Source organism: Chinchilla lanigera, unplaced genomic scaffold, assembly GCF_000276665.1.
Source record: "Chinchilla lanigera isolate Chin_1 unplaced genomic scaffold, ChiLan1.0 scaffold00057, whole genome shotgun sequence".
Classification (NCBI taxonomy): domain Eukaryota; kingdom Metazoa; phylum Chordata; class Mammalia; order Rodentia; family Chinchillidae; genus Chinchilla; species Chinchilla lanigera.
The window spans coordinates 15,199,944-15,210,809 of record NW_004955458.1 but is presented as its reverse complement, the minus strand read 5'-3'; the positions used below and the strand labels follow the sequence as shown (position 1 = coordinate 15,210,809).

The window sequence follows — 10,866 nt, the reverse complement described above, 5'->3', positions numbered from 1 at the left end:
AGCTTGTCCTTGTCCTGCCCTTTTGGGCCAGATTGGAATGCAAACTCCCTGCTCGTCTCGTGGCAGCTGGAAGCCCAGGGCTAACGGCTGCTGCGGCCTTGCCAGGTAAGACGAGACCGCTAAAGGTTCCTTACTCCCCCGCTCCTGTCCTTGTCCTTGTCCTTGCGAGAGTGCTTTGATCTTCCCAGCCCACCTGGTCGCCTTTGCTGCTCCCAGAGACGCCCACTGCCCCTCCCGCACTGTCCTTGACTCAGATGTGAGGAGTAGATGCCGAGAGTCTGGGGCCTCGTGGGCTTTTGCTCCTAGAGAGCAGCTGGTCGCCCCATCCCTCCTGTGCACCCCTTCGTTTTCGTCTCTAGCTCGCTCTTTCCCCGGCCGCCGTGCGCGTAACCAGGCTGGAGACTGGGGCCCACTACAGGGTCTCCAGTAGCAGCAAGTGCTCCGCTGTGCGACATGCCGTGTTTTCCTTCTCCCTGCAGCTGGAGAAACGCCTCCTACCTTCCCAGGGAACTGAGTCCCCTTTTACAGGCTTCAACAACTGGTTCTGTGACGTGTCCGTCGGGAGGACCACTGCCCTCTACCCATTTGAGTGTGGACAGCACCCAAGGCCGGTCTTCTTCCATTGTCCTGGGAGAAGTAGAAAACAAAACTACACGGACCCAAGAACGCCCTCGAGCCCTAGGCTACAGCAAGTGCAGTTACATCTCCCGGCCTCACCCTCAGTAAGCTTTTCCCCACCCAAAGCTTATTGAAAGCCCGTATGTCCTACATCTCATACACACAGTTAAACGGAGAGGGCTGTGGGACGGGCACGCTCGCCGAAGGTGCCTGCGGTGACTCGACCCTGTCCGTCAGTGCTGTCGGTCCTCCCAAACGCCCAGTGAGAGGCGCTGATGGGGCGCGGTCTTTAAGCCGACAGCCTGCTTTAAGCGTGCGCTGTGCGGTGCCTGTGTCCGTTTCCCCGGCACCTGTCTGCTCCCGCCACCCCTTGGGTTTCTGCGAGCACAGACCTCGTGCACAAAGCCTGGAGTCTGTCTGCTGGCCGCGTCACACGGTAGCAGGGAAGAACTTCTGTGCGTTGGGAGCGCAGAAGGTTTTCAGTTCACTTTTGTAGTACTGGAACCCGCAGCCTTGTGCGGGATAGGCAAGGGCTCTGCCTGTGAGCTACATCCCCGGCACACAGTGCGGTGGGTCTCCAGCCGTGGATAGAAACAGTTCTTCATTCTGAATCAGTGCTTGGCATTTCATTTTCCTAGAAAATTACCCCTTTTACTTAAGTACTTGGCTCAAGTAGTATATAGTATTCTATATACTATTTCACCTGTTGTTGGATCACTGTATTCTCTCTCTCTCTTTTTGTCTTTTTGAGACAGGATTTTTTTCACTGTGTAGTTCAGGCTGGCCTTGAATTCACAGCTATCCTACTGCCTCAGCCTCCCGAGTGCTGGGTTTATAGGCGTGTGCTACCATGCCTGGGCTATATCACTGTATTCTTTTTCTTTTAGTACTGGGAATCGAACTCAGGACCTGGCACTTACCAGATAGGCCCTGTGCCACTATTATGGTTTATGTCTAGATGTCCCCCCAGAGCCTCATGGGTGTGGATTTATAGAGTTTGTGATTGATCCATGGTCCAATGCTGGTCTTTATGGGTGTGAGTGCTGCACCTGCCCTGGGGCAGGCAGTTTGCATACAGTGTAAGGGGGGGAAAGAGGCTGCTTGCTGCCACTCCTCCCATTTTGCTCTTGTTGCCTTTGCTGTGTTTTGCCGCCATGAACTGTTGTCCTCTGCCATGTGCCACCCTGCCTTGGAGCCAGCTGAGTATGGACTGAAACCTCCACAAACTGTGAGCTAACTAAACCTTTCCTTCCTGAATTTTGGGTGTCAGGAATGTTGTCTCAGCAATGACAGAAAAGTACCCAAGACAGCCACTGACTTACATCCCTGGTGCCATATCACTGTATTCTGAACATTGCTTTTTCTTTTCAGCGCTGACATTAAAAACATCCTAGGCAAGTGCTCTCCTGAGCCGAATTCTCAGTGCCTTTCTCTCTCTCTCTTTTTTTTTAGGGGCTCTTCCTGTAGTCCTAGGCTGGTCTTCTGGTCTTGAATTTGTGATACTCTTGCTTCATCCAGGCATGGACCACTGTACCTGGCTCCCAACCGTTTTACTTATTTATTCATTTATTTTGAGCCAGGCTGTCACGTGATTGCCTAGGCTAGCTGTGAACTTGCGAGCCTCCTGCCTCGGCCCGTGAGCTGGGATTATAGGCACACAGTACAATGCCAGGTGGGTTTTCTTTGTCCCTTGGCTAGCCCTTCCAATGGCTTATGGATTTTTTTTTTTTCCTCAGGTACTGGGAACCGAACTCATGGCCTTGCGCATGCCAGGCAGGCGCTTTTGCCGCTGAGCTAAATCCCCAGCCCCTGGCTTATGGATTTTATTAGGCTTTTGAAAGATTACTTCTACTGATTTTGGTCTTTTTTAAAGATAACTTCGACCACTTTGTGCCAGGTCATTATTATATTATTATTTTCTGGTTATGGGGGTCCAACTCAGCCTCATAGTTCATGTATTTTTATTTAAGTAAGAGTAGCTTAGAATAACTTTGACCACAGACCTCAAAACAATGGAATATTGTCCTTGACCTTAGGTTTTAAGGAGTCTGATTGATAGTTTCAATTTTCTCATTAGGAGTTACTCAGACATTTCCTGAGTACCCGCCTTTGGCCAGACACTGTATTTGGCACTTAGGAATAATGGCAGGTAAAGCCAGACCAGCCCACTTCATAGAGCTTAGTGAGAGAAGACCGGTCCTACGAGCGTACACTAACACAGCCTACCCTACACTTGGGGCAGGAGGGATGCTCAAAACCTTCTCCCAGGAAACAGTTCCTAAGCTAGCGGGAGACTGGGGAGCGTTACTTGGGCAGTGTCTGCAGGCTGGTTCTCCCAGGGTCTTCCTCATACACTCAACTGTGCGCTGTTCCTCCTGCCAGGTCGTCAGACGTCGCCCGTTCTCACGGTACTGTGAGCCCTTCTCCTCTGCGCTGCATCCTCCACGCGGTTTGCGGCTGGATGAACTACCGTGCGTCCCTCGAGCTGGGCAGTGGCAGCGAGCTGCAGATGTCAAGGTGAGCCACTGGTTGCTAAGCTGTGATACCTGGTTGACTGGGTGTGTCAGTGTGACTCAGCTTTGGATATTTCAACTGAGAATAGATTTATCGGCTGTGATGACTTCGTTAAATCAAGGAGCATTTTCAACTTACAGTATTTTAAGTTTCTAATGGGTTGACTGAGACATAGACCCATTTTAAGTCAAGGAGCATCTGGGGTTAAAGCACGAACTCTGAAACTTGGATTAAAGGATCAGAATGTTAGGGCTGGCTGTATCTCAGTGGTAGAACTCCTGCCAGTATGCATGCATGAGGCTCTATGGTAGAGCCCCAGCACCCAAGAAGGAAAGGACAAAAAAGGATAAAAATATCTAGTGTATTCTTTTCTTGAATATATTGGTTATTTCCTTTTAAGACTGCAGAGTACTGTTGTTTCGTATGAATATACAATTGGTAACCCTGTCATAAGTCAAGGAGCACCTGTAATGAAAATATGAACTCTGAAATTTGAGTTAAAAAGTAAAGATATCAGGGCTGGGCGTGTAGCTCAGGAGTAGAGCATGTGCTTAGTATGCACAAGGCCCTAGGTTAGCACCCCAGCACCACAAAAAGGATAAAATTATCTATAGTGTATTCTTTTGTTGACTATATCAGTAGTTTTTCCTTTTAAGATTGCCGAGTAATATTCTCTTGTATGAATATAGCCCAATTTGCTAAGATATTCTCTTACTGGTGAATGTTCAGTTAGGTTCTGTGGGAGCTTGACAACTGGTGGTCAGCTTGTAATGCCCAGCAGAAGTGAGCCAGCCTGGTGCTGGGGGTGGGAGGCCGCCTGGGGACTGCTCCGGCAGCCCAAGAGGCAGAGCTGAGAAGAGAGGCTGTCGGGAGCCTGGCCGAGGCTGCAGGGAGCTGGTGGAGGCTGTTCAAGGTGTTGGGAGCTGTTAGTGTTCCTGGGGCTGCTTCCTGGTTTTCCTTTCCTGTATTCATTTCTTTCCTTCTCTTGGAGGATCTTGTCATGCTGGCTTTCCTGATGAATTTGGTGTTCTCACTGGGACCTCATGGTCAGTGGGAACGGCTTCAGTTCACTTCGGGGGAGCTCTGGTCCTCACTTGGAGCATCGCTTCCTGGCTCCAGAGGCAAAGATGGTGCAGTCCTGGTCTCCTGGAGAAGCTTGCTGCGTTGGCTTTCCTGATGGGAACTCGGCTTTCCTCCTCATTGGGGGAGCTCGGGACCTCACTGTTGCTGAGGAGGGCTGTGGTACATTTTGGGGGAGCTCTGGTTCTTACTTTGAACATCGCTTCCTGGCTCCGGTGCAGACCCCTCAGCCCGCTGGCAGATATTTCCTCCCACTGGTGCAGACTGTCTAGCTTCCACCACTGACCTTGGGGCCTTCCCAGTGCAGATCCGAGACACAGGCCTGCGTGAGGCATTGTTGTGGGCTCTAGGTCTGCAGCTGAACTCATGCAGGACATTTATCGTGGGATCCAGGCCCTCAGCTGGACTCTTTGGTCTTTAATGTGTGGACAGATTTCCTGCACTCCCTTTTTGTATATGATTGTTTGGGTGACTATTATAAATAAGCTTATAAAAATATGTGTCCTGTAGTAAACTGTTCCCCTTGCAAAACCCCAAACGACGACAGGTCGCTTCCGCTTGGGGATTGTTATACAGGAAGCTGTCAGGGACTGTGTGCACGCGGTGCTGGGATGAAACTCAGGGCCTCACATGTGGTACGCGTTGCTGTGAACGTTTTTGTACAGGTTTCTGTGGAATTAATTTTCATTTCTCTTGGGTTAATACAGTATTAGGGTGAAATCTGTAGGTAAATTCAGAAATCTCCCCAAAGATAGTACCTTTTTACCTTCCTCCCGGCAATAACATCGTCCGCTCCACACTCTTGTCAAGTATTGGCGTTGTCAGTCTTTTTATTTTCTTTTTGGTACCAGGAATAGAACCCAACTCAGGTCCTTGCACTTGTCAGGCAGGTGCTGTGCCGCTCAGCTATATTCCTGGCCTGCTATTCTTTTTTTAAGACCACGTACCAGTCCAATTGTTTAAATACAGGATGACCAAAAATTGCATTTTTGTTAGTTTTCATAACAGGAAATATAAAAATGACAGTTTTATCAAATTTACTCAATACTTGTTCTGCACACTGTGTATCTGAAAACATTCAGCACACAACCCTACAGTCTGGACAGCGGTGTCTGTTATCTTTCTGAATTCTTTCCGCATTATTGTCTTTCTGTGAATAACACACCTCACACTTTTGTGCTGGCCTTTCCTTTTTCTCCGTAGGTGATATAATTTCAATAAAATGTCTCCCCACTAACATAATGGTGAGGACATCGATAATGGACATCCTGGCTGGTGTTTCACTGTCCCGTTTTTCAATTATTTGGTCCATTAGAGCTCATCTAAATTGTGAACGACTTTTGAACCTTTTTTGTTAGGCTGGGCGTGGTGGCGCACACCTGTAATCCCAGCACTCGGGAGGCTGATGCAGGAAGATTGTTGTGAGTTCAAGTTCAGCGTGGGCTACAAAGTGAGCTCAAGGCCAGCCTGAATTGCATAGCAAGACTCTGTCTCAGAAAAAAAAAAAAAAAAAAAAAGAACCTCTTTGTTTTGAATACATAACAAACAACTTCTATATTGTTTGGTCCAGAAGGTGCTAAGTATTCTGTACATTTTTTCCTCACTTTTTGATTACAGGACAGCTTGTTAGGTGCTGGTCAACTCTGTTAACACCATCCATAAATTGTTCTAATCATTGAGCACTACTGGAATTTTTTGTTTCATTTCTTTCAAGTTCCATCACCTCTGCATTATGAACAGTCGACAATGAGAGGTCTTCGTCCTTCCATCTCAGAACAGACTTTTCCTCTCTGATATGCTGACGTCTCTCCCTTTTCGTTTTTCTCTGCAGATCTTTGGCGCTTCCTTCCTGTTCAGTCTCAGGGTCCCGTGTGTGTCTGTTCTGTGCTGTAAGAGCCTCACTGAGCTCTGGAGAAGTAAAAGCTGTACCTCATGTACTCACGATTGTAGCACAAAGTTATAGGTTATTTTTCACAAATAAAACATGAATTAGTAAAATATAACCAGAACTTACTAGATTTCACTAGAAATAAACACCAAAGAATACAATGTTCTAAATAAAAAGGTATGTAAAAAAATAGCTGATGTAAAACAAATAAAGACGTGCAAGTGTATCGTGTGCAAACCAGAGTCAAGCGGCTGAAAGGACACGTGCTCAGCGACGCCTGGGGCAGGCAGCACACGAACGGAGGCGCGCCCGGGGACACTCGGTAAGCTGCTGAGTGGTTCCGCTGGCGGGGGCTGAGCCTCTAGGGTCTTTGCACTGAGCTACGCCCTCAGCCCTTTTTATTGAGGCAGGGTCTCACTGAGTCACCCAGGTTGGGCTCAAACTTGTGATCCACTTGCCTCAGCCTCCCAGAGCTGGGTTACTGCAGGCATTCGGATGGGGGCGTCATAGTAACTCACTGTTTTCATTTGCGTTTTCCCAGTAACACCGATCTGCAGTTTCATGGACTTACTAGGACTCTCCCCTTCTCTCTCTCTCTCTCTTTCTATATATATATATATAGGAAACGGAACCCAAGGCTAGGCAAGTGCTCTACCACTGAACTATGTTCCCATCCCTTTTTGAGACATGGTATTGCTAAATGCAAACTAACCTTGAATTTGCAGTCTTCCTGCCTCAGCTTCCTGAATGGCTGGGATTAAAGCACTATGCCCAGCCGAGTTACAGCTTCCACATTTGGATCTACAACCTGTCTCTAGTCACTTACTGTGCCTGGGATACGATGAGAGGCAGTTCATTCTGCACGTGGGTATTCAGTTGTCCCAGCAGTGCACTGGACTCTACTCAGTCTTTCAAGATCTGTGCCCTGCACTAGCTTCCATCTTGCCATATTTACCTATGTGGACTTTTACTCTACAGCTATGGATTCCAAGGAAAAGCACAGACAGCCCAACTTTCCATCCCTATCGACACCTTCCTACACGCCTGTAACACTGTCACCACTTGTGAGTGGTGGTGTCACCGCTTTGAGCTAGTACTGCTTCAGTGGCACCAACTCAGTCTTTTTCTTGGTAGCATTGTTACGCTCGTGCATCTGACTTATATTACTTAACCTCACGGTCTTAAAGGTACATTCATTGTCCTACAAATGACTCAAGTTTATCCTTCTTTACAGCAGAGTAGCACTCTGTTTTCCAGTACTGGGAATTGAACTCATGACCTCGCACTTGGCCGGCCCCGGCTGTGCCGCTGAGCTAAATCCCCAGCCCCTTGGTAGCATTCTGATAGAAACCGTGCTAAACCCACCTACTTGGGGAAAACACATCTTGATTACACTCAGTCTTCCAACCCACCAACTCGGTATTTCTCACCATCAGTGCTGTGTGCCAGATACTATCGTCAATCTTCATCTGCTCAAACTTACCTGGTAACAAGTTTACTGAGTTAGTAAACTAGGATTTTTTTTTGTTTTTTTTCTGGTACCAGGAATCAAACTCACGACCTTGCTGCGCTTTCCAGGCAGGCGCGGTGCCACTGAGCTAAATCCCCAGCCCCTTAGAAATGTTTCCAAATGAAAACAATGACATTTATTTATTTGAGAAAATATTTTTATTTTAAATAAACTCTATTAAGGTATAACTGACATACAAAGGTGCACCTACGAAAAGCGTGTGCTTGGTTAAGTGTTGATACGTGCAAACACCTATGAAACGGAGCAAGAGCCAGGAGAGTGAACAGGCCACACCCACAAGAGCCTCCCCAAACCTATGTGTAATCTGCCCCTCATCCTGGGTAATGCTGGTTTGCTTTCTGTCTTCACATATTAGTTTACAGTTTCTGGAATTTTTTACAAGTGGAACTATAGCCTGTAGTTTTATTTTAATGTATTCACATATAATTTCAATACAGGGAAGTTCACTTTTTAAAAAAAAATTTGAGACACGGTCTCATTATGTAGCCCAGGCTGGCCTTGATCTTGTAGTGATCCTCCTGCATCAGCCTCTCAAGTGCTCGGATTACAAATGTGCACCACCATGTCTGGCTGGATGCTAATTTTTTTATTGTGTATTTAAATCTGGGAAGTCCACTTTTATGCGTTCTTTATACATTCTGGGTATTAGTCCTTTGAAGAGAATCTGGCAAAAATTTTTCCCCCCTTCTGTAGATCACCTCTTCACTCTATTGATGGTTTCCTTTGTTGTGCATCTTGCTATAGTCTTTTAATTTCAATATTTAAGAACCACTAAGTTTTATGATAAATGATAAATACCTGGCTTGAAAATGAATCTGTTGCCAGGCGTGATGGCACACATCTGTAATCCCAGCACTCGGGAGGCTGAGGCAGGAGGATCGTTGTGAGTTTGAGACCAGCCTAGGCTACAAAGTGAGCTCAAGACCAGCCTGAACTGATAGCGAGACCCCATCTCAAAAAGACCAAAAAAAAAAAAAAAAAATCTGTTTTCTATCCTGCTTATAATTTTAAGTTATCAAAGTACTTAAAATAACAAAAATAAATTAGGTCAAGAAATTTAATTTCTTTATTACATAACAGAAAGAGAATCCTGGAATTTTTAAGAACAGAAATTTTTTTTTTTTGGTCTTTTTTGAGACAGGGTCTCGCTGTGCAGTTCAGGCCGGCCTTGAGTTCACTTTGTAGCCCAGGCTGGTCTTGAACTCACAACAACTTGAACTCCTGTCTTGAACTCTTGGTCTTGAACTCCTGCCTCAGCCTCCCAAGTGCTGGGATTATAGGCGTGCGCCACCACGCCTGGCTAAGAACAGAAAATTTTAATTTTATATTAAAACACATTTAAGGAAATAGTGATATAATACATTAAATTTTTGAAGAATCACCATAATATTCTAAAAAGTATAAAATTCAAATGCCTAAATTTTATATTGTCCCCCAGAAAATGCAAAAGGAAGAACCCCAGTAATTACAAATATGTGTATTTTATTAAGAAAAGCCCCTCCATTTATGATGGGAATTAGTGAGCATATAAACAGTGGATGAATTATGACTGAATTTCATATCCTAACGGGTCCAGTCCCTGGTCCAGAAGCATGAGAGAGGATTCTCTTAACTTCTGCAGCAATTTCTTTAGTTCTTGTTTAGAAAATACCTGATATTTAAAAAGAAAAAAAATTAGTGAGGAAAAAAGCTATGAAGGTGTTGTTACCTAATCAATCTGAGTAGCTTAACATAAGAAGAAAGCCCTGGCACGGTTTCCATGGCCAGCAGCTGGTGCACTCAAGTGGGTCAGGGACTCGGGGCCACCTCTCAGAGTTGGTCTGTACGCCGGCCCTGCGTGTACATGCACGCGCACTTGGGGGGAGCACATACACTAACACTGCACTATTAGTTTCGGAGAATCCAAGGCCAACTTAAAATATGAACACGCCTTCACAAACTGGGAGCAGTGTGTCCCCTTGCTAAACTCCAGCCGCAGATGCCACGGACTCACCAGGTAGAGTCTGTGGCGCTCGGAGGACACCATGTCCGCCAGCTGAAGGCACTCCTGGTACTGGCCCGTGGTGTGCAGTATGGTGTGAAGCAGGAAACACAGTCTTGGCAGACACAGCTTTCGCAGCAGAACCATCTGATGTACCCTTTCGTGGTCTTCTTCAGGATCCTGCCAAGACACGGCAAGTATTCTGACAATTTAAAGCTAAATATCCTCTGAACAGAAAGTCAAGAACAGTAGGCCCTGGATATCCGTGTGCTCAGAATCTGAAGATTCAAGCACAGACGGAACATATTCAGGGAAAGGAGTGTGTCTAAGTACGTGCAAGCTTCTGTCCCTGTCGTCCCCACCCAGAGCCAGTGCTTCACGCTGCACCGGGCACCGTGAGGGGTTCAGAGGCGGGTGACAGGGCACGGAGGCGCGCGGGGTGGGGCAGTGCTGTGCTGCTTCCCGTCACGGAAGGCAGCGGCAACTTCAGTATGCTGGGGGACCTGAGCCCAAGCCTGTCCCCGACGCGGAGGGACAGCTGACTGCACCCAGCCCAAGCTGAAGGCTGGAGTTTTCCTCCAGCTTGGTTATCGTGCCCGCTGCAAGTAAAACGAGGTCAGAACAACAACAACAAAACAACCAGAAAAGCAAGTACCATGAGGCAAGGGACAGAAACCTAGCAGGATCTTACGGCAACGAAGCGTTCAAATGAACAAAGTGTGACCGAGCGGGTGAAGCGCTGCTGGCCGCGTCTCCGAGAGCAGCAGGGCACACGAAGGGCGTAAGGAGGACGACGCACCCGCGGGCAAGCACAGCGCCCCTTCACGGGTCTGAGAGCACACACCAACCACCGCAGTGGTCGAGGCTGAAGGCCCGCCAGCGTGGGGAGACAACCATGCTGCCAACTTCTAACTCTTTTCTGCCTTATTTTTAAAGAAGAATGAAATTACGACTTCCTTTGTGTAATTCAAACCAACAAACCCTCCCCCTAAAAAAAACCAGAAACTGAAACCAGGCATGGTAGCACATGCCTGTAACCTTAGTATTCAAGGAGGCTGAGTCAGGAGGATCACTGCGAGTTTGAGACCAGCCTGGCTACAAAATGAATTCCACAATCTGTACTATAAAATGAGACCCTATCTTAACACACAAGCCAACTGAACAAACCTGTAGGTCTGAGTAACAGTTTGTGACTGAATAAATGAGGGAAGAGCTACGTAAGGACGACTTCATGTAGGGAAACAAGTAGGTGTT

General features: G+C 47.0%; 2 protein-coding genes across 3 annotated transcripts in view; one reads left to right on the top strand and one right to left on the bottom strand.

Annotated features, from left to right (window-relative positions):
- The window catches only part of LOC106149957, a gene marked incomplete at its 5' end in the record, with an annotated part of 10,495 nt that extends 4,158 nt beyond the window's left edge, over positions 1 to 6,337 (top strand). Inside the window, 2 exon segments of the mRNA XM_013520901.1 lie at positions 3,001 to 3,135; positions 6,044 to 6,337. Of these exon segments, the coding sequence (XP_013376355.1) occupies positions 3,001 to 3,135; positions 6,044 to 6,200 (292 nt within the window).
- A 2,755-nt stretch (positions 6,338 to 9,092) lies between these two features.
- Nup107 (nucleoporin 107kDa) overlaps positions 9,093 to 10,866 on the bottom strand; it is a 52,945-nt gene continuing 51,171 nt past the window's right edge. For both annotated transcript variants that reach the window (XM_005397476.2, XM_013520899.1), the window contains 2 exons: positions 9,625 to 9,792; positions 9,093 to 9,282 (listed from right to left, as the gene is read on the bottom strand). In XM_005397476.2, coding sequence (XP_005397533.1) covers positions 9,175 to 9,282; positions 9,625 to 9,792 — 276 coding nt within the window. In that variant the 3' untranslated portion in view covers positions 9,093 to 9,174. The remainder of the gene's footprint in view (positions 9,283 to 9,624; positions 9,793 to 10,866) is intronic.